This window comes from Sparus aurata, chromosome 16 (assembly GCF_900880675.1).
Source record: "Sparus aurata chromosome 16, fSpaAur1.1, whole genome shotgun sequence".
Classification (NCBI taxonomy): domain Eukaryota; kingdom Metazoa; phylum Chordata; class Actinopteri; order Spariformes; family Sparidae; genus Sparus; species Sparus aurata.
The window spans coordinates 24,661,419-24,688,638 of NC_044202.1; the positions used below are offsets into that span (position 1 = coordinate 24,661,419).

The window sequence follows — 27,220 nt, forward strand, 5'->3', positions numbered from 1 at the left end:
GGGAGTCGTATTCTAATGTATGACTCTCATATGTATCCTGTTAAGCTTATTAGACGGCTACTGATCATTTTTTGCCTGTTATGTGTCTGGTTCAGTGTCATTTAAAATGGCGTCCTGTCCTTTGACTCACAGATAATCAGATTACTCAACATGGCAGTTTTTTACAATAACTTCTGCAGCTAAGACACACTTCCTTTATAAAGAACACAGCTGTGTGACATAAGCCTGTGTTAGTCACACATCAGTGTATTAATGTAGGGATACAGAGGCTTGTTGTTTAGTGGTCAAGCAGAGGTGTGACATTGAGTGTTTGTCAAAATGTGTGTATAATTAAACACTGTTTCTCAGCCAACTGTTCCCCATCTCACCAGCTATTGTGTCAAAATATTAATAATCATATAATAACAATCAACCTGCTTTGGGGCTGAATAACATAAAACACAATCTGACAAGTTATAGTTTATTATTTTTGTTCATTCAGAATATTGAACTGTACTCAAGTCAGAGGTTGTATTATCATGCTCTTCATTGTGTTATCAGTGTGTTGTTCAGCCCCAAATGTCTTTTCAGAACACAGGATTAAAAGGTTTGTCAGATAATAACATATTCTCAGAGCCATTCATTTCAAAACCTTCACTTTGCATTCGATCCTAATATGCGTATCATGTCAAAAACTCAGAATTCAAATGGGACACATAATCAATCCATCAATCCATCAATCCTGTGCTCTGAAAGAAACTCTGCTCAAATTACAACAACCCCCCCTTCTCTCTCTCTCTCTCTCTCTCACTCTCTCTATCTCTCTTTCACTCTCTCTCACTCTCTCTCTCTCACACTATCTCTCACTCTCTCTCTCGCTCTCTCTCGCTCACTCACTCTCACTCTCTCTCTCTTTCAGTCTCTCTCTCTCACTCTCTCTCTTTCAGTCTCTCTCTCTCTCTCACTCTCTCTCACTCTCTCTCTCACTCTCTCTCTCCCTCTCTCTCTCACTCTCTCTCTCCCTCTCTCTCTCCCCCTCTCTCTCTCTCTCTCCACACCCCCATATTAACTTACAGGTTCCCCTCCCTTAACAGCACAATGATCAAACAATCTTCTCTCTTTCTGTTTTTTTTTTTTTTTTACTTATTTTGTTTATTTATTTCATTATCTTTTTTTATTATTATTATTTTTCTAATTTATTTGTTTCATTTGCTTTTACCTTATTTTATTTTATTTTGGTTTCTTTTTTTTCTTTCCTCCTCTCCTTTTCTTTTTGTTCCCCCCTCCTTTAGATCGTATTGTCTCACTTGCCTATAGCTAAAAGGTAAGCCTGGTCACATGATTGACACGCCCCGTTCTGATTGGCTCTTCCTACTTGCGTTTCAGCCTAACCTATGCTCTCCTCCAAGTCCTTGCTCAACCACAGTGTGTTTTCTCAACTTTTCTCCTCTGTGTTTTCCAACCAGGTCTGCATGTGTTTATAGTTCTGTAATATTTAAAAGGAAGTGTCATTTTCAGCTCACCTGTGGGGCAGTTTTGTATGATTGGACAGACTGCGTAGTAACAGGGCATTAGGTTAAGACAGATTATTTTCTTTTTTGAGCTAAAGGATGAGCTCTGTTTCACTGAAACACAAGCAGTAATATTAGTCCTGTTGTTTAACAACTTGTTTGATCAGATTAATGACATTTCGTCACTGATATTTGAACTTGAGTAGCTGAACTGTTGAACAGATTTCTAAAACTGCTCCTTTTAATCCTCACATTGCTGTGGCCATTTTAAACATGCATTAACGGATTATTTTGGTCATTTGCAGGCAGCATAGAGGCTTTAGAAAAATAGGTTGTTATGGTCAGCATCATAGTTAATAGTTGCCTATTTACACATCTAGTTACAACTATTTACAGAGTACTTAAATACCCATTGTGGTCCACCAGAAGGGTAGTTTGCCTCTGCATTTACAATAGCCACACTGACAGACTGAATAGTGAGACTGACAAGAGATTCTTTACACCATGTTTCAGTATGAAGAACTAAAAAATACACTTTAAAGTGACTATAAGGAACTTTTAAGTGTTTCTGGTCTCATGATATCTGATGATGATAAATGACGTGGGACAGCAAACAAGACCACCAACAAACACACCGCTATTGTTATATAGTTAATGTTATTAATTATATTATTAGTTTTATTATTAATGCCAGTGCTTAGGTCCGATCACATATGTCACTCTGTCACTCGCTTCCAAAACAAATGCGCATGCAGCCGGTACTTGCTAGCAAAGACCTTTACAACAGCAGATGCTGGTGTCCTACCGCTTTTGTCAAAAGGGGGCACTATAATCAAGAAGAACTGAACGTTCCTCGTAGTGACTTTAATGAAACCTGTTGTGATCATCCCTTAGGATTTTGGTAAAGTTTGTCTAACGGACTCGGAGGGATTGTCTTTTTGAAGACAATCCTGTTGAACAACGTGTGTGGCTTTTTTCCCTTAAGCATTAGATCTGCTTCATACCAGACTACACTCAGTGGCATGATGAAAGTGGCACGTCCTTTTTATAACAATGTGAGATTTCTGCTCTCTCGTGTTTTCACTCACTCAGTAATTTTCCTTTTTGTTCTGTTAACCTGCGATGTCACACTGACCTGGTGAAACTTTAACTCTTACCTTTTGTATGCTCATCTCATCCTGGTTTTGATATGATGTAGTACTGTTGGCACCACACACACACACACACACACACACACACACATTATAAAGTGGGTAAGCATATATCTAATTTAGTTTCACACATACACACATTGTTTAACTTGAAACTAACAATTTTTCTTTCTTTTCACTACAGTTGTTTGTATTGATGCCTATGAAATTGTTGACTTAGTGTTGGGAAAGCGGAGCTAAGCATAGAAACAGTGTAGCTGAAATATTTTCGGTATCACCATAAATGTGTGTTCATGTTGTGTTGTGTTGTTTGTGTATTGTCAGTCTGTTTCTGTTTATTTCTTCCATTCCGTCCTGTTTAATGTATCGTTTTTCTATCTTTACATGTGTTGCAACTTCTTATTCCTTGCTTTTATTCATTTTCATGTATTTTTTTTTTCTTTTCTCTGACCATACCTTCTTCCTCCTGAACTGTTCCTTCATCCTCTTCCCTATTTTTATACCTTCTATTTCCTTACATCCCCTTTTCTGTATCTTATTTCTCCTCCTTTCTTCTGTTTCATTCTTACCTTCCGTCTTCTCATCTCTTCTTATTACTTGCCCTCCTTGCCTTCCAACTCCTTTCTTTTGTTTCCTTTCCTCTCCTTTTCTTCCCTGCCCTCTCATCTACTTTCTTTTCCACAAATTTACTTTTTATTTCCTCTCCTATTATTTCTTTCCCTTCCCCAAACTCTCTTCTCCTCTCCTCTCCTCTCCTCTGCTCTGCTCTCCTCTCCTCTCCTCTCCTCTCCTCTCCTCTCCTCTCCTCTCCTCTCCTCTCCTCTCCTCTGCTCTCCTCTCCTCTCCTCTCCTCTCCTCTCCTCTCCTCTGCTCTCCTCTCCTCTCCTCTCCTCTCCTCTCCTCTCCTCTCTTCTCCTCTCCTCTCCTCTCCTCTCTTCTCCTCTCCTCTCCTCTCCTCTCTTCTCCTCTCCTCTCCTCTCCTCTGCTTTCCTCTCCTCTCCTCTCCTCTCCTCTGCTCTCCTCTCCTCTCCTCTCCTCTCCTCTCCTCTCCTCTCCTCTAGAAGAGCATAGTGCTTTGTATGTAATGGTCCCTAAACCACCAGACAGCTTTAACCTGCTCAGGGTGAAGGGGAAGGGTCTGAAGCAGAAGGTCCTTCATGCTAGCTGTGAATGGTATGCTGTATAGATAGAGGCTCAGTTTAGCTTCTCTTGTTGCTGTACTTAAGTATCAGCTTTAGACTCAATGGTTACTGATTTTAGATTTTGTATGTATTTACTTGATCTGCTGAAGTCATTACTAAGGTTGCACTGGACTGTAAAAATATGACATTCTTTAAATAACTTTTAACCTCTTAATTTGACACCACAGTGCTAAATGCCAACAGTGTTTTATTCAGTACTGTTTAATTGAGCAATACTTGTTTGTCTATTGGACTAGATGTCCAATCCAGTTAGGACCATCACTTCTACAGTATCTTATAACTTAAATCAGAATAGAGAAAAGAATCAGCTGACATTAGAAGTGTAGTTGAAGAGCAGTATGTATAGCTACAGCGCTCTTCTTTTGTGTTATCACTAAATCACAAAATAGTTGTTGCCTTGACAGCAGACGGAAAAAGACAGGTGTTAAACATTTGATGTCAAGACAAGTTTATTTATAACGCTTTTAATGACACATACGGCCTCAGAGGGCCCACATGGATGAGTCTAGAAGCACAAACTGTGGCCGGCTTTTTCAGACTGTTAAGTTGCGTCGTGTTTGTCTGGCATAAGAAGTAGAAGGGTCAGTTAAACACTGTGTGATTTTCCATGTGTGTGTGTGTGTGTGTCTGTCATTCTGTCTGTCCTGCCGGTGTGACTCTAGGAACTTGTGCAATCAGAAGACCTGAAAGGGGTGTGATGATATATATTGTCCCTTCATCCTTTTCTACTCTTATTTACCTCCTCTCCTTTATCCCTGCCTCCCCCATCCATCCGCCCTCGTCACCTCACCTGTCCTTCCCTCACAATATCCCCTTCCTCTTCATCTTCCTCCTCAGGCTCCTGCCTAGAGATTCTTCGGGGAGAAAGTCCGGCTCTTGGGGAGGCCGGGAGCGACTCGGCTTCCCCCATGTCTCCTCGGACTAGCAAGAGCCGCATGTCCATGAAGCTGCGACGCTCCTCTGGATCGGCCAATAAAACTTAAGCTCTCCAGCCTAGACACTTCAGGTCACTTCATGTCTGATCAATCAGACTCTTTAGTCCTCGAAAGATGTTTTCTCAGAGGAACTTTGGTCATCTATTGTACTTAGATTCAATTAAATATGACACACATCGAATTTAACAGGAAAAATGATGTGCGGTGTTCCTGGGCTCATCCCATCTCCTCCAGCATGCTGCCGTTCTGATCTGACACTGGCCTTTTATGTACAGACCGCTTTATCGCACAATTGTACACTCAAAATCATGTAATAATTTTCTGTGGACTATATTATACTGTTACTTCATTTTGAAACTGCTCGCAGCTACTAAATTAATCCTTAGCTTTGCTGTCAAACAACCATTTAAAGCAGTACGACAGCATGCTGATCTCTGCCACATTAGAACAAGAGCAGCCTTAGCAGTGCAGTATTAGTTCATAATAATCTGTGCCATGTTAGAAATTGCACAAACTCCAGTGTAACCAGTACTGCGAACAGCTTAAGTGTGCCACATTATACATTAAGATCAAACTGCTGAGCAAAGAGACACAAAAGCTGACACTGTTGAAGGTCCCTGTGGGGAATCTGTATATTTGTACAATAGTCGGTCCGTGTGTGTACAGACAGAAATATGAGTTTTGATATAATATGGATAAATTCAGAGCGTCTGACCTCTTGTGTTGCCTGAAGAAAGCAAGATAAAAGTCTATTTTTGTTCTCAGTACGGCATTAGGAAATATAAAGATAAGGGGTCACTTTATATTCTGCCCTCATTAACTGTAAATACATACTCATCTATTTGCTTACAATAATAGAAATGTGTCATTGTGGATGTGGCAACGCTCTCAAGCCAAAAACGCTCCATGTGTTTGAATCAAGAAGAAAATCCCCTCTTTGAACTTATGGGGCTGACAGCCGACCCTCTGAGTGAATCCATGTGAGACAGTGTTACAGCAGTGATGGAGGGAATATTGTCTTTCATAAAGGAGAGAAGCGCTTTCTAGAAATTAACGACACGTTACTGATAATAGAGGAAGCATGTTTAAGTTTGACTTTTTTTTTTTTTGCTGTAAAATGTGGACAAGCACTGATGTTCATTACATGTATTTTCCTTTGTTTGTTTGTTTTAATTGACTGTAAAGTGTGTTTTGACCCAAACACGAATGTTGCTGTATTTTTAAGTTCAGTGTCACTCCGTCATCTGATGCAATCGAACCACAGCTAATCTTTCCTTGTTCCATTGACTATATATATATACATTATGTATATCTATATATGTATGAGTATAAATATATATATATAGTAGATATATGAATATCTATAAGAATGTGTACAGTGTGAGGAGGCTTGTTGTGTATATACTGTTATGTGAGAATAGCTGCCAAAGCCAAACTGTGGTTTAACCTCGGACCACATATCTGCTTCAAATGGGTTGACACTACAAGATTTTATGTTTCAACGTTTTTTTCTTTTCATAACCAGTTTGCACTTAATTTTCAAGGAGTTTTAAAATAATTTCGTTATAGCTTAAGTAATCGTCTGTACTAGTTGTAAGTGTAATCTTGGCACCAAAGCCAGGATAAATCTAAAAGAAGAAGAAAAAACATATGTAAGGCCATTATTTCCTCACATTTTTGTAATCATTTGACATATTGCTCAGTGTGGCTCCACGTCTGTTGAGGCAGGTTTAGTTAAGGACTGTGTGTGGAAGGAGGAAAAACAGAAGAGAGATACTGTAGATCAGAGGCCAAAGAGAGGAAGAAAAGAAAAAGATGTCAACTTATCATCACTTAAATATGAACAGTTTATAGCTTCTTTTTTTCCTGTTGCTCTTATATTTAGACTCATCCCCTTTTTCCAGCTCTGGATGAAGGGGATTCGCATGTAATCACAGAATTTAACACTACTATAGATGATCTTCATGTATTCAACACCTTAATTTCAGCACTCCATCAGTTCAGCTCAACGCAACCTAAGTGTTTCAAATAAGCGAACATCGTTAAAGTACATCCATCTTGTCTTCCATCTTACATGGGAGCTTGTTTTCCACACCTCCATTTTGTTCTTTTGCAATTGCCTGATCCCTGGTTAAGGAAACATGCACGTATGAAAGATTTGAATTGGCAAATCTGGATCTGAGTTAAAGGTTTTGCATTATGCTTCACTGCTTGAAGTTAAGTGTTTTCACAGCTGTATTTTCTGTTACTGTTTAATTTTGTTTATGTTTTATTATCTCTGTAGAGAGAAACAGGACTGTAAGATTGTTTTGTTTTGTTTATTTTGACCCCTCCATGGGGATAAAAGGGTTAGTTAACTTTTAGAAATTTGCCATTGTCAAATTCACGTTTTTTTCTTTTTTTGTGAACATTTGACATCAGCTGAGATTTGAGTTGTCCCTTTAAATTATTGCTGTTACAATTGTTATTATTGCTGAGATTGAAGCACCATTGATTGGTTGAGGCATGCGGTCCAGTAGCCCCATTGCACTCTGGGACTGATTTGTACTTGCTGTATGTAGACTACAGCTCATCTGCCAGTCACCGACTGTGTCCTGTAAACAAGTCGACAACTTGAACCTGTTCAATACATCCCAAACTCTGTCCAAGACAGCAACATCCTGTTCACACTCCTTTATACTCTTTGGATTCAAATATCAGTGAGTCATGATGCTGCTTTAAAGTCCCAAGAAAATTATGGGTAATTTCACACTTCAAGTTTATTTAAAAGTGATTAGCTCAAATAATCCGCTCACTAGAATGGACTGAACTCAGATGTATGACTGTATTAATGCATGTTTGTTTGGTTTAAAAATGTTGATAAGCAGCAACCAAAATATACAACATAAGTTAAATAGCCCTGAAGCATTTTAGCAAATAAATATCAACTACCCTGATAGTCTGTAGGATTTGGACTCAAATTTGTAGAATTATTGTTTAGCCTTTCTGACCAGAACGGGACATTTTGGTTGTCTAAATATGGATGAAAAAAGTCGGACTACCTTTTCTCCAGCAGCCATATCAACCACAGAAACACGGTCATCAATAAAAATGTTGTGTGCCTGTGTCGATGGATGTTCTGAATATGCCGGCTGTGATGGATACGGGTTAAGCTGCGGTCCACACGTTAGCTCGGAACAAAGCTGATGTATGTAACTACTGACTGTACATACTGCATGACACCAGTTCAAGACTTACTGCATGTGTTGACCATTTAACAGCTGTATCACAATATACACACAACTCCTCAAACTATGTTACTGTCAGACCTGTAGTATGTAAACGTGTACTGTCTCTTTTGGACACACAGCGATGATGGAATTTGACAATAAATGATTCGTACCACTGACCCCCGGACCTATTCATATATATGTGTGGACTGAACTCAGATGTATGACTCTATTAATGCATGTTTGTGTGTGTGTGTGTGTGTGTGTGTGTAGCAAGTAGGTTGTACTCATTAATTATACTGTGTTAACATTTATTGACAATAATTTACAATAAATTTCACATTCAAATTCAAACATATCAAAATAGTACTGTATAGGCTTCATAGAACCACAATTACATTTTTAGCATCATGAAGGCATTTAGCAAATATTTTCAACAGTCATTTATAATCAATAAAGACAAAAGACATTTCTTTTTACTAGCAGTACTAACATTAAAGTTACATTTCTGTATGAAAATATTTTTATAGCTGAGAAGTTAACTGGCACATTTACTATAAAAGGCATATTATGGTCTATCTGGTTATTTTCTCTTGTTTTATTGTTTCTTTATATTGTTTACTGTACATGAAATCGTCTTTGAAACAGAGTCAGAACATTGATTCTGTCTCCACTTCTTGGGGCTAAGGAAGGTCACTTTCTATATAATTACGGGTCGCTACATATTAAACCAGTAGGTAACTCCTCCTTTGCTTTAGTATAATCTGATGACTTTGCCACAGAAGTATGTTGACGGTGAGTATGTAGAGTGTACGGCCATTCCTTGTTTCAGTAACTGTGGCCAAATCAAAACAGCCCTTAAGTCAAACGCGGTCTGTGGAGTTACTGCGATCTTATGTCAAATCGTGTACAGGGTGCCGTGTGTAGTATGAGAGGAAGCGGGAGAAGCGGAAAAAAGCCGGCGTCATCTGTGTCAATACAGATAAAGAATTATATCCCTATGATGAGTATAGAAATACAGAAACAAAGTCTAGAAACTTGTTTGTATTACTGACCCAACCCCCTTTTACGAAAAATAACGCTGAGAGGTAATGGGTTATCACCTAATCTAACAAAAGAAATTGTTTATTTTGTACAAGTTTCAGTGAGGCGTTCTTTTAAAATCAGCACCACGGACAGCACTAGTTTGATACCATGGATAACGTTTGCTACAAAAGGCACACTGACTTTACTTCAGCCCTGTCCTGTGGTAACACTTAGAACACGGATTGAGGCCTGTTAGTTGAAGCCTGCTCACAAGGCTTTTGGACAGGCTTCAACAAACAGGCCTCAATCCGGACATATGACAGCTGAAATATGCGGGCTTTAATTTGAATGAAAACAACGAACCGCTTCCGTTAATAGTTTCCTCGTAATGACGGCTCATTTTATCTGCTGAGTGCGCCCGTCTCTCTTGCGCGCGTTTTACGGTCGCACGGTCATCTGCAGCAGCATCACCTGCCGGTTCTCGGCGGGATGAGACTTGTTGATGTGTCTCGCGAGCCCCGGGGAGCTGAAGAATGTGGACGGACAGTGCTTGCACGTGAAGATCTGCTGCTGCTGCTGCTCGCACTCCCTGCTGCCATTCTCTTCCCCTTGCGCGTTGAACACATCTGGTCTGAGTCCTCCTCCCAGCGCTCCCGCCAGCAGCTCGTCCCTCATCGCGTGCCACAGACGGTGCTTGTCTCTGATTTCAACCGACGGGAAGCGCGCGCCACACAGGTGACACAGGAACACCTGGCTCTGCCCGCCGCTGGTCTCGCGCGCCTGGCCGTAAGATGAAGGGGGCGGAGACGCTCGCGCTGTCATCTCGTGCGCAGCCAGGTGTTTCTTCAGGTAAGCCTGTCGGCGGAATTTCTTGCCGCAGTACCGGCACTCGTACACTTCCTCCTCCGGTAACGACTGGACAAACGGTAAAGGTGGATGCGGTAGTGACGGCGGCGGCTGCTGGGGAAGGTCCGCGCGCTCGTCTGGGTTGCCGTTCAGTAGAAGGAGGCTCGAGGGCGGGCTGTCTGCCGCTCTCACCTGCGGCTGCAGGTCCAGACAGCTTTCAACTGGGTCCCGGTAGTGTAGCGAGGAATCATAGAGAGGAGGCGCGAGGCTGTCTCTGTCTTGACTGTCCCGAGACCGACCGTGAAGCAGCAGCAGGGACGGCTCGCGCCTGATGCGGGAACTGTCCAGCGCTGCGTGGTGCTGATTAGTGTTGATGCGCAGCAGCTCGTTCTCTTTGCCCTCCATCTCGACCGGCTGCCTCTCGTGCTGAATGAGACCTCGTGCCTCTTTTAAGGGCTGGCTCTTGTTTGTCGGAGTCTCTCCTCCTTGGTTGTTCACCGGACGAGGTTTGTGCCAGCGGCGGTGGGAGGCCAAGTTTGCGGGACAGCTGAAGACTTTGTCGCACTCGGGGCACCGGTACTCCACGCGCACTATGCGAGAGCACTTGTGCTGCGCGAGGGAGAAAGGGTCGGGGTACTCCTCTTTACAAAGTTGGCAGATGAACTCTCCCAGCGGCTGGTTCCCGGTGGGAGCAGACGACTTCTCCCGTTGTCGTTGTTGCCTCAGCTCGGGACTCTCCTTCTTTATCCTCAGACCCAGAACCGGAGAAGTCGTGACCTCATCCTCGAAGTTGAGTTTGCGGTTCACTTTGGGTTTCTTTGACGGGTTGCCCGCGGACTGTTTGTTGTGTCTATTGCTGTTCAGGCGTTGGTCCGCTTCAAGGAACGTGCGTTTTCTCGCTGCGTGATGCTGCTCCTGGTTCATGAGTGTCAGTGGCGGGAACAGGTGCACATGACCCATGTTAGTGTCGTATTTGTCGCCGTGCCCGTAGGACGGCGCGTGGCGGCTGCTGCTCGCGAGGAGCCTCTCAAAAGAAGCGGAAACTGAAGTCGGCGTGGAGCTCACCAGGAACGGCAGCTCCGGTAACTCCGAAACTGGGGATGCTGTCAGGCACCTGACGGGGTACAACGGCTGCTTCTCCCCTTCCTCGTGCTGCTCTATCAGCCTTGTGCCGACCGGTTTAACAGGGCTGCAAGACTCTGTCAATGTCAAGTCGCGTGGAGGAGGAGGAGGAGGAGGAGGGAAGAAGTAGGAGAAATCACCATCTGGAGTTAAAACGTCCACCTCGCTCACCTGCTCTTCAGTCTCTGGTAGCTGAGCGCGACGGTCCGCCTCCGCCTCCGCCTCCACCGCGGACTCCACGTGCGGGCTCCAAGCCTCTCTGACACCGGCGGAGTCCTGGCGGCACACCGGGAGCTGTCCATCCTGCCGTTCAAACGGGAAAACATTGAGAACATCGTTCTCCTTCACTGCCTTTGGTTGTGTCACTTCAGAAATGTCACTGTTGGTCCTGTCACCGTCAGACGGGACTGGTTTGCCATTGCTGTTGAGTCGGGACCGATATGAAGCTGAACACCGCCGGTTTCTCTTCACCAAAAATCCTCGAGGCATGGTGACGATGATGCTCGGCGCGTGGCACCACCAGGCGGAAAGAACAACTCTTGTCTCGAGCACACTTTGAAGAAGAGCTTTGAAGAGAGAGAGAGAGGAGAGAGAGAGAGAGAGGGGGGGAGAGAGAGAGGGGGGGGGAGAGGAGAGAGAGAGAGAGAGGGGGAGATAGAGAGAGAGAGGGGGGAGATAGGGGGAGAGAGGGAGAGGGGGGCGCGCGCAGGTGTTACGAGAACACAGCAGAGAGGCAGAGTGTCTGTGGTGCGCGTGTTTGTTTCTGTCGACCAGTCTTTCCTCTTTTCTCACACCGGCACACACACACACACACACACACACACACACACACACACACACACAGAGGCTACATTACATACTTGAATGATGAGTTTTCGAGTCAGAACCTCAACAAAGCTTTCAGTGATTACATTTAGATTGCGTTTTACATTTTGAAATTGAGCATCAGACAGAAAGTTGTTATGTGGATGTGATGACATTTGGTACAGTTAAATCCCCAAAATGCCTTCAAAATGATATATTTCTATTTTCCATAAGAACATCTTTAGATGGGCTCTATGCAGTTTTGGAGAAAAATTACAATATTAACGAGATAATAATACAAACTCATATATATACATAAGTGAATAAAAAAGAGTGTTCAAAGGAAAATAAGGTCTCCAGAACACTGTTTGAAACTAGAAGGTGGCAGGGTCCGCCATATAAAAACAGGATGAAATGTGTTGTCTTTTAAAAGTCAGTTTGTTTGTTCAGCCATGAAAAAGATCAGGTTTTTTATTGAGCTTTTTTCTAAGTATAAGAATAAAAAATAAACAGTCAATGATCTTTCTCTTGTGATTAAAATGTCTTCCCCCAAACGACAGAGTGCCGCTTTAATAATGAATGTGGACTCACTTTTAAGTGTTGACTCTAGATTGACTTGGACCAATGAGACTTGTCTCATTTTAGTGTTTTGTTATTAAATGATTTTAAGATGCCCCTGAAGTTAAATATTCAAAAATGAATAGTTGGTGCCTCTTGATACGTTGTAGGGAACTATAAAAACAATATTATATTCATTTTATTCATTTATTTATGTGACCCTTTGACATTAATTGTAATGTTTTTGGTATGTGATTGTCCTACAGTCATTATGAGACTCGTGAAGTGGTGAATAGATAATCAATTACACATAGCTGTGTAAATTATGATAACAATTCTACTAGGGTCGCATTAAATTTTAATAGTGCCATTGTAGTGCATTTTGCGTGCTGCAGTGTGAAATAACATGCTGTGGTTCCCATGTGCATGAGCATCTGCCACGGATCGTTCCCTCTTATTCCTAGAGGCTGATGTGCCTTCAGCTGTCACACGCAAACACGCAAATGTATATATTTTTAAGAAGAAATCCTGATCACATTATTGTGTAGGAGTCAATGTAATAAGAAGCAACACCCCCGAGGACTCCGATACAGATCCGATCTTTTTAAGAGTACTAATGGACCGGTTGTGTCCCGCTGAAGTGTCTGATTATCTGCGTCTCTGTTGTTTGTGGGAACATGTCGGGCATAGATTTCCCTCTGCGTGCGTGTGTGGATGTGTTTGCATGTGTGTGATCGAGCATGTATGCGCGGCTTTATCTCCCAAGCAGAACAGAGTAGCAGTGAAAGAGTGGAGAATAGAGACAGTGATCTTTGTGTGTGTGTGTGTGTGTGTGTGTGTGTGTGTGTGTGTGTAGGGACTATTCACACCCGTCCTCCCACTAGAAGCTGCTCTGGCTGATAAGAGATCGGAGGGAGATTCATCCATCCATCCATCCTCTCCCTCCGGGCTGGCCGGCCCCTCTTCGCGGGCCAGGCGGTCTACAGCTCGGCCAGTGGGCTCAGGCCAGCCGGCGTCGCTCCCTGGAAATCAATCAAGGCGGATGAGCGTGAGAACGAGCTTGAGGGTCGGGCTGCTGGCTTGACAAGGGCCGCCTGGGGAATAGAAATGAGAATAGAAATGAGATGGGTGGTGGAGAGTCCAGCACTAAAACTAATTAAGCATCAAGCTTGCTGGGTCTTTAGTTGGGTTGTTTTTCATTGTAATTGTCAGCTGCTAATGTCTCCCATAGAGAGGAAACCTTGACCCAGGTTCAGCCTTTATTGACCTGACTGGCTGGCACAGTGAACATAAGGGGCTGAAGCCTCTGATTTTGTAACCTAATTTGGTTTTATCTCAATCATTTCAACCTACTTTTCAATGATTATGTGGAAGTCTGTTTCTGCCAGAAAGGACATAAATGATAGAAATATTTATTATTCATCATCATGTAATGAACAACTAATTACATTTTTTTCAATTTATCTACAAATTTTTATTTGGATATCAAAACCTACAAAGTTAACATTTGGATTTATTTTACATTATGTACTTTTTCATAATTTCTAACAGATGTGTATTCCATATTATGATTATATCGCACCACATTAAAGTAGGCAAACTGTTATATCACTCCTCTGCTTTCCTATAAAGTGAAACAGGGACATGAACAGAATCAGAATTTCCTTTATTTGTCCTGCGAACAGGGACATTTCTGAATTGCAAATTAACTGCTATTACACAACAATAACCTATTTTCTATTTATTACAGCGATTCATATCTAGATTTTGCAGCAGGTTTTGCAGTAGATCAGACATCTTTGTGTTACCACATCCCACCTAGCGCCCTGTAGTTCAGATAAGACTTGTTTTTTTATACAACAATGTCATACATTTTTTGACAATAGTCAATTCAAAAGCTTTACCATGAAGTTAAAATAATGAAACCATACTCATGAAAAAGGAAGGACAGGACTGAGCCAGCAACTAAAAACAGGAAAAATCTTGTTAGTCAATGTCCTGTGAAAATATGGATCCACTGACAGTCTGAGGACACTCACACACACACACACTCACACACACACACACACACACTTCATGTCCTGCAGCCAATGCAGGACATGAAGTGTGTGTGTGTGTGTGTGTGTGTGTGTGTGTGTGTGTGTGTGTGTGTGTGTGTGTGTGTGTTTAGTTTGCATCGCATCAGTGGGCAGTGAGGTGGATAATCCTCCAGACTGCTGAAAATGACTCTATTGATCTGTGCTTCTCAGTCACAGGCCTTTAAGTACTGCAGTATTATACAGCTGAGCTGTCTGTCTGGCTGTCTGTCTGTTTACATGGAGTTTACATCTTAAATAGGACTGCAGGGTGGGAACTGTGTTTGTGCATAGCTGCACCTGTGTGTGTGTAGAGCCAAATATATGAAAGAAAAAAGAGAAAACCATTCAGACATTTTAAAAGTTAATCAGCCGACAAAGGGTAAGGACATTGGGAGGTAGCTTTTTATGTAGCCATGTGAAGGTCTTTATAATAACAGTTATAAATTATCACCACGTGGCCCATAACTACAAAAAAAAAGACAAACATGAAGCTCCACAACACATTAAAACAGGTCACCACTATTTTGCACAGACTGAACTCTGTTGGGTGAATCAGAGATTTTATGAGCACAAAACCCAGATTAAGCAATCGCTGTAATAGTTTACTATTAATATTTTTGTAAATAGTTTCAATTAAGAATGCATTCATCAATGAGATTCATTCAATGATCGATGAGAAAAACACAAAGATCAGACACTAAAAGAGGAGATACAGCATTGTTCTGACAGAAACTGATCTCGGTAAAAATGTGTCCTTTAAAATATCATACTCTCAGTTTTACATACAGACACCTGGTCATCAGTCATGTTACGGTCTTACACAAATATATAGGCTTATATAAAATGGTTCTTTAAGCATTTTTAATGCCGCCTTTTTTCTTGCTGTACAGAAAAGAACATTCTCTCTGTCTACATACATGGGTCCAGTGTTGTAAAAAGTACCTAAAGTTATACTTCTCAGAATAAAATAAAATAAAAAATAATAGAAATAAAGACTTTTTTGTGAAATTTGCCAAAACAAATAGATATCAAAAAATGTAGTCATAAAATATCTGATATTAAATTTAAAGTATCAAAAAAAGATTTCTGGCCATAAATGTGCTTAAATACCAAAAATGTAAGTATGAGGAAATAATACATATATTTACATGTCTGTATATACTGTATACTATGGTCGACCAATTATTGGCTGACTGATTATCAGAGCTGATATTCAGCATTTTTCTGGTTATTTAAATAATTTCTTTGTTATTTGTTTATTTGTGTTTTTTCTTAAAAATGTGATTACCAATAAAAGTACCCATACCTGTACCGATTGATGATGAAATAATTGAATAGTGAGTACTTTGGCTCTTATACAGCGTACAATCTGTAAAGTGACAAATAAGTAACTAATGTCTCAAATAAATGTCAAACATGACCATACGAAGCGGTAGAACTCCCCGAGATTTAACTTTTCAGTGGATACGCTCTGTTGACACTCAAGTTGTCATCTGGCACCATCTAGTGGTATGTGTTCCTAAGAGCATCATCAGCAGATGGAGTGGACCTTCTCGGACTCAAACATTGAGTAAAAAGTCCTGAACTTGCATGTCAGCTGTGCTATCTCTATGAACTGAGCAAACCCCATCCTCTGAGGGCCTGCAGTTGTTTGTTGGAAGCTACTGGAAGACACTGACCTCTGACCTTAATCTCTGAAAAGATGATTATTATCGTTATTGTAATTATTATTGTAATTATTATTATTATTATGATTGTTATTATTATTGTTGTAATTTTGATTATTATAATCAAAATCACAACAATAATAATAATCAAAATTACAACAATAATCATAATAATAACTATTATTATTATTATTATTATTATTATTATTATTATTATTATAAATGTCACTGATGATTTGCATTGCAGCAGTGACTGACTGACAGCAGCCCTCTCACTCCCCCTGCTGGCAGAGTAAACAAGCTCGCTCCTTTGACTTGATTCTTCTTTTAGTCCCTCTCTGGTTCCGCTGTGTTGTTATTCCCCCTTACACTGTTACACTGAGTCTGGGTGGTCTGATCTGTTGTCTGCACCCACTGAGACACGCATTGTCAATCAGATCAGATGAGTTCAACTTTCCTTGGTCCTTGCTCTTCAGGACAGAACCATAATGAACCACTCTGTTGCCCACTACAGCTTTAGATAGCAGGACCCTGGAGTTGTGAATCTGTGCTGGGTTATCACTGTGTGCACAATCTCTCTAGCAGCATTTTCTCGACAAAGTGCTGTAACATAGACAGAATGAAAACAATCAACTTCAACAAAAGGGAAGTCAGCACTGCTGACTGCGTAAACTCCCACAGCTGCTTAAAGCAGACTCAGCAAAATACAGGAACACCAACAAATGAGTTAACTACTGTACTGCAAGGTAATGAAAATGCAGACCCAGCTGTATCCTGGGTGTGATATTTGTTACTCTCCTCTCAGTTAATAAAAAAACCAAAAAAAAAACCCAAAACATTGCATTGGTTGCAAATATGAAGGTGCAACAGTTTGAATGATTAGCACTAACATTTCTGCACAAAGTGGAAAGGTGTTTCATATAATATTGTAAATGTAATATATTGTTGATCAACTCAATGCAGATACTCTTTTTTTCTTTTTTTTAATGAATCGTTATATGTATATGTGGGATGTGGTAATGTGTAGGACAAACACCTCAAGAAAATGTTAAATAAATCCCAAGTGTGTGTGGATATGGCACAATATAGCTCTGGAAGTTAGAAAAACTTGCTCAAGTAAGAGTACACTGTTACTGAAAGCAAACTAAAGTTGTAGTATCAAAGAACTCATATGATAAATTATAGGTCATGATATTTCGTTATTGTTTTTCCAATTAGTTATTGTTTAAGCAGTATTTCCATGTTGTAGCTGGTGGAGGAGAAGCTGATTTAACTGCTTCATACAGTATGTGCTGGGTAGTTTAATCTAAACATAGTATTTTATTTAACAAGTACCTATCACTGTCACTAATTGTAGTGGCATAAAAAGTACGATATTTCCATCTGAAGTGTAGTTAAGTTTAAAGAACCAACAGTTCCTGAGGGAACACAGTGGTTACATTTCAGAACTGATCATACCAACCAAATCACTAATCCTAAAATGTGTTTTAAAATATTTCATGTGATCTTAAAGCCACATAGGAGGCTTTCATGTACTTTAATGTGCGTTATGCTCGCCGATTATCTGCTCTGGCCATGTTTTAGACCTGCATTAGTTCCCTCTTGAGTGGCCACTTGTGATCGGATCTTAGTTCCCTGCTCTAAAATAAATGCATACATCCATTCTGTTTCATCTTTACAAAAATCTCCTCATAACTCACCCAGTTTGAACCATCCAGTTTCTTTTGTTCTTTTTGTACCAGTGTTTAATTGTAACTATCCACCAGATTCCATTTTGGTTCTTATTGTGGCTTCAGTGAACCCAAAGATTACAATTCAGTCGTCATGTACTCACCCCATGCCGATGGAAAATTGGGTGAAATTTCTTAGTCCATGAACCTTTATTGGTGCTTCTTTGTAGAACTGTGCTGCAGCATTTTCCTGAACAACTGAAGTAGATGGGGATGTGTTTTAATATATATATAATACCATAATAATGTGTAATAACCCCCATAAAATGGCGGTTCCACACATCTTGTCGAGCCTATTCTAATCTCTGGAAGCCAAGAGATTCATAATGTATATGAAAACATGTTATTTACACCTTTTATAGTGTTTGTTGTTGCTGTTTTTTTACATTTTAAAACAAGTCCCCAGTTGTGTCAGTTGTTTCGGAGAATGCTGCAACACTGATTTGCTTTGAAGCTCCAGAAATGTTTTGTAGACGATAACATTTCATCCAGCTTTCCATCAGCATGGGGATGAGTAGAGTGGGGTGTTTTTTTACTATTGAATTTTTGGGTTTCAATTGAATTAAATTGAATTTTTGGGTGAAGTTATCCTTTAATATGGTGTTCTTTGCACTCAAATGGGCTGCAATTTAAGTCGGCGGTCCTTCTATGTGGCCCAGGACACATTCACTTCAGCTTTTAATAGTAATGTCATGTTGAATGCCTTCTGTTTGAAATAGAGATGCATACTGAGGGAGTTGACTGAAACTACAGCAAACATTTATACCACGTGACTGTGAAGTACCTCTGTAAACTCAGAGGAATGTCTTCCAGACCAGAACTCAGTCTGACATCTGATACAGGAAGAAGGAAATGGAGCAAAAGGAGAGGCAGGTAAAGGAAGAGGCTAAAACAGTAAAACCCTGCAGTGTGTGAGAATCCATGGGGCGTTTTATGTATCGTTATGTATGCTTTTGGTTTTAACACAGCCATATGTTCAGAATGTGACTTGATGAGTCATTCTTCACTTTGACCCCTTACCTTAATACATTTCACTATGTGTGGCTGATTGAGTGATTCACCATGAGTCATTTTGCGTTGTACATGTCAGCTCATGTCCAGAATGCTCAGGGATTCCCGCTGACACACACTGCACATGCATTTATGTAACAGTGACTTCTCGACAGAAATGCTGCTCAATCAGTGACGCTTCAAAAGACATTCATTTTATAATCCTGAAAACAGATTTTGTCCAGATCTTTTTAATCTGAAGATTCATCAGACATACCAAAACATTTATTTAACATTTAATGTGGTTAATCTTATGACATTTTTGAAGTGGTAAAAACTGTTTCTCACTTGAGGATCATATAGACTTTTTTTTTATTTCTTGTCTCAGCTGTACTCACACATGCTGCACAGTACTGTGAGCTGATGAACTGACATAGTTCCAATGCTTAGTTGGCTCTTAGTTGGTTAAAGAAACCAGTGCTAAGTAACGTTGCCTGTGTAAAAACTGTATTCGAGGCACCGGCAGTGTTAGCCCATTATGCCCAGCGTTTTTTATCCTACGCTTCTCTTTCATGTGCTCTTTGTGTGTGATCAGTGTGTTTTCATTATTTTTACTGTTACCAAGAGAAACACTTGGGATGCCAAGAAAAATATCCGGCTTTCATTCAACTCACTTCCCATTATGGGCTTGGTTCCAGTAAAAGCTAAATAACGTTTAATAAAAATCCAATTTTAAAAACATCGAACATTTTTACTCATTATAGAAATCACAGAAAGTACACACACGCGCACAGCCATGCATGCTTTGCATCACATACAATATAATCAACAAAATCCCCCCTTAAATGTACACATAGAATACATTAGCAGTGACAATGTAATACACGAATTGACTTTCAGCTAAATCCTTCCTCTCCAAAACCACAATAACAGAACTATCATAAAGACAGAAGCTTATCAGAGATTGATAACACCGTCTCAGTTTCTATTCCCCATGTTTTCCAGTTAGATCACACTCCAACCATTTATAGGTAATCTGGCCAGGTACTGATGACTGGTGACATGGTAAAAAAGCCCAGAAAAGTCAGCTGGGAGACACCCGAGAAAAACACTGATTACACAAAAAAATCCAGGACAACCACTTCTTATGCAAGTGTAGTTACTTCCTTCTACGGCTATGTCTGCTAGTAAAAGATTTAGAGTTGTATTCAGTGTTAGATTTTTTTTTTCTGTACTGTTCAGCATCACTTGTTTCAGACTTTTGTGTCAGTTACTGTAATGATGCCGGGTTTCTTGTGCTGGTTTCATCTGACTGGTTTCCGGTCAAAATGATTCAGTTCCGCCAGTTCCCATCATATCGGCATCATTTACACACGTTTAAACGAAAAAAACGTGCAGAGGGCTTCCTGTCAATGTCCAACACTGCTGATCGACTTCAGCACTTTCACATCATACTTTAGATTGCTTTGAATCCTCTTCTTGACGTCTGTATCGTCCACTACCTAGAAAAGAAACTCTAAAGAATGTCAAAACGTAAAAATATTCATTTTTAATTTACAAATGGAGGGTTGAATGTTCCTTCTGTCTAAATGAATAAACTTTGTGTGCTGCTTTGTTTCTCCTTCGTCCTCCAGCCTGCTTTGTGCATTCCTTTCCTCCATTCATCTGCCTCATTCTGGTTCAATCAGAGGTCTTGTTTTCACTGTACATTCAGAGCTGATTACGATCAGCAGGCTAGACACACAGTATGTATTCAGAGTGAAACATAGTTGTGTAGCTCGTTATTCTCTACAATCTTTCCATTCTTGCTCCAAAAACTGGGATGCAGGAGCAGAAAAATGCAATTGTTTCACCTTGAATTTTTCTTAATTCGACATTGTCCAACATGGTAAATATTTAAACTTAGTTTGTGATGCGTGATATTCTGCACAGAAGCTGTTTTGGGGTTGAAAAAATCCCAATATGTTGTTCAACAGTTGCTAACGTGACAGTAGAAATGTGCTGAGCCTCCCAGTCTAACTGGTCACACGGACTGAACAATGGGAGGTAAAAAACAAGCCTGGAGTTTCCCTCAGGCCGACAGAACTTCACGTTCAACTTGTTGTTTGTTTTTAAAGGGATAGGTCACAGCCTCGTGAAGTCTTGCAGCCTGGTCGGGAACTTGGAGTCCTTCCATTTTATCTGCAAAAGGAACTGAATGAGTGACTTGATACTGGGTTATTAAAGGCACTGCGACTGAATCAGTGGGAGATTAATCCTCTTCTAAGGAAATAATTTGCTGCGGCATCATTTACTATTTTCAGAAATAGTTGGCAGGATGTTGAGCACAGTTAGTAAATACTTGTAACCTCTGACCTCTATGCTTGCAAGATATTAATCCTTTTTTTTAACATATAATCTAAAATATATGCATGTGTAGTGTCACACCAGGTACAAACATACAGCAAATATGATCTATTACAGTAGTATCTGAGGAGCTCCCCTGACTTAAAGAATCAGAGCTGTCAAAGTGAATTAGATCTTTAAGAGCAAACGTAATGTTGACCATGGGGTCAAGCTCTGCAGCATATGAGGAAATCTCCCCTGCAGACCTGTCTTTCTGTTCCTGTACTCATCTTATTATATTCACAGTGTGATAAACAAACCGAGATCACGTTGCACTCTTTGGGTTTTGGAGGAAACTCCTGTGCACGCTGCAGCCCCCTCCTGCAGCTCTTCAAACCCACTCAAAACACACAGGGGCGGCTGAGCAACATTTCCTTTTGTTCAAGTGATTCAGCAGGGACATAATGCAAACGAAGGTGCAGTTTCAGGACTTTCCATGCGTGCATCCCTTACTCATGCCAGAACAGAAACTCATGTGCAGCCAGAGGGATAAGTTGAAAACCATCAAATCATTCTGATTTCCTGGAATTTTATTATAGTGGATTTAACATTTGATTTGTTGAAGCACTGGTTTAGTTTTAAGGTGGATATTTTTTTTTTTTAAATACAAGTTTTGTAAAACACAACATACCTTGCATAATAACTAAGAAGAAGAACGTTTTCAATATAGCTAGTGGTGTGTATTTGAGGTGTAGGTTGGAGAGAAATGCATATTTGTTGTGTTCTATGAAGCCTGACATACTGTAGAAATGTGAATTTGAAATGCAGCAAATGTAGCCTGCAAAAGTACTTTGCTCTTTTGGTGACAAACTGAAGAGTGTATTTATGTGTCTCAATAGAAATCCCCTCCTGGAGCCAGCAATCTGTATGCTGTGTTATTCTAAGTGACAGTTTTGTGGAAATCCCCCACCTAGTTGTTAAACCCCGCCCCGCTGCAGCCGCCACACAGAGGGCATTTACAGACTGCTGCTCAGCCCCGTCAGAAGACTTCCACACGACCCTCGTCTCGAACAACACAACATGGACCTCCACCGGACCAGTATATTAAACCAAATGGATTATAGCCGAGAGTCTAAAGAAGGGAAGCAGTCGACAGATGAGCGGCTCGACAGCGGCTTGGACTCGCTCAAAGAGGAGGAGTACCAGGCTGTGGCGGCCGAGATCCGTCGGCTCCAGCTGGAATGTGAGCCTCCGCAGCACAAACAGGACCTCGCTGTAAGCGGAGAGCTGCCCGAATGGAAAACACAGATCACGGAGGACGGAGACACGTAAGTTAGCCCTGGGATAACGTTACAGTGTCTATGGGGTATTTATAAGCGTCGTAGGTACCGCCTGGCTTGTAGTACCGTCTGAGTAGGCCCCGCTTGGCTCTTGGACGTAATTTGATCCTTTCCTGTGGGGAATGTCTTCCTCTAGCTTGTCATTACAATTTACAGGCCCGGGCCTAACCGAGTCTACGCTGGGGCTTAACTTTTAAGCATTGGAGTTTATAAACGTGAGCTGCTGCAGTGTTAAAACACAGAACGGGCGTTCGGTTTTGATAACGGGACTAGCTGTGGCCAGACACGGCTGTATTGGACGTAAACAAAAGGCTATTATCAGCAGGGAATCTACTATGGCCGCGGGTCAGACTGGGAAAGTCCCGGGCGCGCCGCCAAGGAATCCGACCGAAGCGCGCTCCCGTGAAGCGAGAAGAAGGAAAAAAAAGTCGAAAAAAGTACCTTAAATAAGACAAACGTAAGTCTGTGGAGGCTGAGGCCGAAACTCTGCTCTGCAGTACGTGTCTGCGGTTTGTAGTTACTATTATAAAACCAGGGGGAATAACATTATGAATGACTCCAAGTGTTATTCTTGTTATAATGCAGTTCTAACATCGGGAAATGTAGTTCTAACTCAGCACAGGGCTCTGCAGTGGCCTCATGGTATCATACAGTGCATACATGAACAACGTGAGGTTCATTGATAAGATCCGGAAGACCGCAACTGTGTCATACAGATCAATGAAGCATAAAACCATGTGTCAGTGATTTACCTAAAGGACATGCACCTTTAGTTAAATCACTGACACATGCTGGGTCTAGGCAGCACTGAGGGTCATCAGCAGCTTCTAGAGGAGTTAATTTTATTGATTTACATGAATGTATTGTATTGACATTCTTAGGACAGTATCCCCTTAAGTGCTGTTTCACAAATTGATTTAATCAAACAAATGAAAGCTGTCATTCTATAAGAGCAGCTGCATTGAGAGGTCATTTTGGTGTTTTCTGCTTCAGGGGACGTCAGTTAAAGTCAAATCTAGAGTATTCAGCATTTTCAGGGCTGATTTCTAATTCTGTGCATTTATATAATAACAAATTACTGAAGCCTGAACCTGATTTAGCACATAGTAAAACTTGCTTGGCTTCATGTTTATTCAGTGTATTCTGCAGTTTAATTTAGATTTCGGTTCAGTCAGAGCTCTGTGTATTTGCTGTTCTTGCCAACTAAATGTCAAGTGACTTTGTGTCACTGCTTCCCGGTGGAAAATCTTCCTTTTGTCTTGAAGCTTTGGTTGTGTCGTGTACGTGCATTGTAACAGGTTTTCTACCCTCTCTCTGTTTCTACAGGCTGCTCCACCTGGCCATCATCCACGAGGCCAAGGACTACATCAGAACGATGATAGAGCTGTCCAGGAACACAGACTTCCTCAACACACAGAATGACCAGAGACAGGTATGACAGAGCTGCCTCTGAGGAGGACCTCAAACAGAAAATACTGCTATCATCCCCCCCATCCCCTCTGCCTTTGTTCACCTCCACTTCATTCTGTTTACCTACTCTATCTAGACTCTCCTTTCCACCAAGTTGTAGCACTAATAAAAACGAATGCATTACAGTGTGTCTGTCATCACATAAGCGGTAAATAAAATGTCTGCTGGCTCAGTAACTCACCTGCCTTCTCTTCACTTCCTCCGATCCCAGACTCCTCTCCACTTAGCAGTAATAACAAACCAAGCAGACGTGTGTCATCGCCTCCTGGTATCCGGCTGCGACCCCATGCTGGTGGACGACAGCGGGGACACAGCTCTTCACATTGCCTGTCGCCATGGTAACCTGCCATGCTTCAGCGTCATCACACAGAACTGTCAGCCGGAGCATCTACACTCGGTGATGGCTGCCTGCAACTATCATGGTGAGTTTGTAGGTCAGAGACCAGTGTTTCTGCCTTGAACTGATGTGGTTTGACATTGTTCCTGTTCTGTTCCCACCTCCGACACCCTGAAGTTTTTATAAAATGTTTGATAAAAGCTTCAGTTAACTAAACTAAATTAGTTTACATGTTCAGGAATAAAATTGTTTGACTTTAGCAGTGTCGGGTCTAAATTTCAATGTTTGCACATCATGATAATATTGTCAGTAGTTGTGGTGATTTCCGTTATGTGGTGGCCCACCCTTGGTGCATGGAAACAGATGAGACACTGACCAGTCTGCTGTCTGTCTCAACTACTATTTAAAAGAAGGGAGTGATGGGCGCGAGAAGAGGAATTTCCGCCGCCCATTAGCCCTGAACACTATGGTTAGGAGGAAGGAAACATTTATGCAAGCAAGGGGAATGCAGTAGCCCTTCAAGCCATCACATCCTGCTGAAAGCCCATCTATAACATGGCACATAATGTGAGTCACTAAGGCTCTAAATTTAAACATGGACGACTTCAGTTTTAGACTTGCGTGTAGACATCTTAAAGTCTCAAGTATGCTGTTGTTGGCTGTTTGCAGACTTCTTTGGGGAACCGACTTACCAATTAATGTTGTCATATAAAGTAGAAATGACTTTAGTAACCTGGGTTAACATGGCAGATTAATGTAAACCCACATATAGCTAATAGACCCAACCTTTGATGCTGGGCGTATCTTTGAAAACAGCAGGTATGAAAGTAAGTGGTCTGGTGTCAGCTCTTAAACCCTTTCTCTGATGTTTTTACAGGTCAGAACTGCCTCCACCTGGCCTCAGTTCAGGGTTTCCTCTCACTGGTGGAGAACATGGTGGATCTTGGAGCTGACATTAATGCAAAGGTATACGACGCGAGCACCAAATGAGAATAGACACTCTAAATACAGAAAAATGTATGTACATTTCAAAACAAAACCTTCTTGTGCTCTCTTATTTTGTATTTACACCATGTGCTAATAAAATCGCGTTCTCTTCATTTCCTACAGGAACAGCGTAATGGTCGTGGTGCACTTCACCTGGCCGTGGACCAGCAGAATTACTCACTGGTCAAACTGCTGCTGAAGAAAGGAGCAGACCCCAACCTCCTGACCTCTGGAGGCCACACTCCCTTCCACCTCACCTACGGCCGTGACAATGACGACATCAGGAAAGAACTGTACTCGCTGACCAAACCAGACCTGAGGGAGCTTCCTGACAGTGAATCGGACGACAGCGAGGAAGAGGAGGATGAGGAGTCTGATGAGGAGGTGTGTGTGTGTGTGTTGAAAACGCAGAGATTTCGCTCTAATGTTAAAAGTTGCTTTCCGGCCAGGGTGTAACCTTTTTTCTGTCCTCTGTGTGTTTCTAGGTGGGTTATGACGATATTCAGTGGAATGGACATTAGCAGGAAACAAGAGTGAGAAAGAGACAGAGAGGGGGAAGTTACAGAGGCTGCGGTGATGACTGTAAAGGACAAGAGAAATGGCTCGGCATGTCTGCTGCTTCCTGCAAATGGGTCACATGAGCCTGATAGAGTGGGCAACACGCCGCGGGCGTGACCGCTGACAAATCAGATGGACCAGCAGCTGCAATGGAGAACCGAACGGAGGCCGATGGTCGAGTAAACCAATGAGTCTGCTCCAGGCTGCAGGAGAGCAAACGCACGCCGAGATGTGAAAACATGACACATTATGATGGGATCGCTTTATGATAAAGAGGATTGCTCGTGTTTTGTGGACACTGCAAATCATTTGTCACAAAAAACATCCATCCACACAGACGTACCTGCAACAGCTCTGTTGTATGATATTGTAAATGCTGTGTATACAAGATGTATTTTTTATGGAAGCTGTGAATGTGTACAGTTGAGCAGGTTGTATATGTCAGGCAGCAAACAGTCCAGCACACTCCAGTTAAATTAAAAACACTCATATTTAACAGTAACCACCTGTGTGAGTATATTTGTGGATCGGGGGTTGTAAAGGGGAAACTGAAGACGGCATGTGAATGGAAAATTTCAGATGGATGCTGACCAAGGTACTATGTTTGGACGAGAATGCTTTTACATGCGTACATTACATGTCATAATTCTGGTAGTATCACAGTAAAGATTATATAGAGTCCAACATACAATCAACAGCACCTGACTGTATTACAAGGCTGCAGTTACACGGGAAATAACCTCCACCATGTGCCTTCATGCTGCCGTCAGTGCATCTGCGCTTGTAGAAATACCTCCATCAAAGCATGACGGCTGACGTTCAGAGCAGCCGCCCTTTATTTTCATGTTCTGCATGTCATTCAGGGAAGTGCTGATAACCCGACAACTCGTTTCCACTGAAAGAGGAACTGACGGCAAGTTGAATTCCTCCCAGTGTTTGCGCAGAAAGAGATAAGAGGCCAAGGGACATTGTGTGTGTGTGTGTGTGTGTGTAATGAGGTTGATTGCTCTGTCCTCTAAATCAGGAAGTTTTTGGGAGGGTGGAGCCAAGGGGGAAGGGACAGGAAATTCCCAGGAACAACACTCAGCTGTTCGCAACATTCCTGCTTCTTATTCCTCCAAAGAAGGGAATCTCCGCTGAATAACAGGATGCTTGAGTGAAGTTCAGAGCAAAAGGGAGGAAGGGAGTTTTACTGAAATTTAAGTAATCAATAGTCAATGTTAAATATGTTGTGCAATTTTATGATTGTAGTGTGTGTGTGTGTGTGTATGTATATATATATATATACATATACATATATATACACACACTACAATCATAAAATTGTATATAAAGTAATTCTATATGCTCTTCTCATTTAAATTGTAATCAACATTACAATTAAAGGATAAGTTC

At 41.4% G+C, this 27,220-nt stretch overlaps 2 protein-coding genes and 1 long non-coding RNA gene across 3 annotated transcripts; 2 read left to right on the forward strand and 1 right to left on the reverse strand.

The window, feature by feature from the left end:
* Positions 1–1,169: 1,169 nt before the first annotated feature.
* Positions 1,170–8,167, forward strand: LOC115566164 (uncharacterized). Its single transcript, XR_003980954.1, has 2 exons — positions 1,170–1,303; positions 4,681–8,167. It is a non-coding gene; the product is annotated as an uncharacterized LOC115566164 (long non-coding RNA).
* A 953-nt stretch (positions 8,168–9,120) lies between these two features.
* insm2 (insulinoma-associated 2) lies at positions 9,121–11,524 on the reverse strand. The gene has a single exon (XM_030391895.1). It carries the CDS (start codon positions 11,468–11,470, stop codon positions 9,452–9,454), a length of 2,019 nt encoding a protein of 672 aa, XP_030247755.1. The 5' UTR covers positions 11,471–11,524; the 3' UTR covers positions 9,121–9,451.
* A 10,576-nt stretch (positions 11,525–22,100) lies between these two features.
* Positions 22,101–26,327, forward strand: nfkbiab (nuclear factor of kappa light polypeptide gene enhancer in B-cells inhibitor, alpha b). Its single transcript, XM_030443904.1, has 6 exons — positions 22,101–22,461; positions 23,800–23,905; positions 24,155–24,365; positions 25,158–25,246; positions 25,391–25,651; positions 25,753–26,327. The coding sequence occupies exons 1-6, from the start codon at positions 22,214–22,216 to the stop codon at positions 25,786–25,788; spliced, it is 951 nt and encodes a 316-aa protein (XP_030299764.1). The 5' UTR covers positions 22,101–22,213; the 3' UTR covers positions 25,789–26,327.
* Positions 26,328–27,220: the final 893 nt, after the last annotated feature.

Excerpts from the sequence above, each read along its gene's own strand:
- insm2 (XM_030391895.1), bottom strand. The coding sequence starts at position 11,470 with ATGCCTCGAGGATTTTTGGTGAAGAGAAACCGGCGGTGTTCAGCTTCA.
- nfkbiab (XM_030443904.1), top strand. The coding sequence starts at position 22,214 with ATGGACCTCCACCGGACCAGTATATTAAACCAAATGGATTATAGCCGA. Across the intron at positions 22,462-23,799 it reads ATCACGGAGGACGGAGACAC|GCTGCTCCACCTGGCCATCA; the intron begins GTAAGTTAGCCC and ends CTGTTTCTACAG. Across the intron at positions 25,247-25,390 it reads GAGCTGACATTAATGCAAAG|GAACAGCGTAATGGTCGTGG; the intron begins GTATACGACGCG and ends CATTTCCTACAG.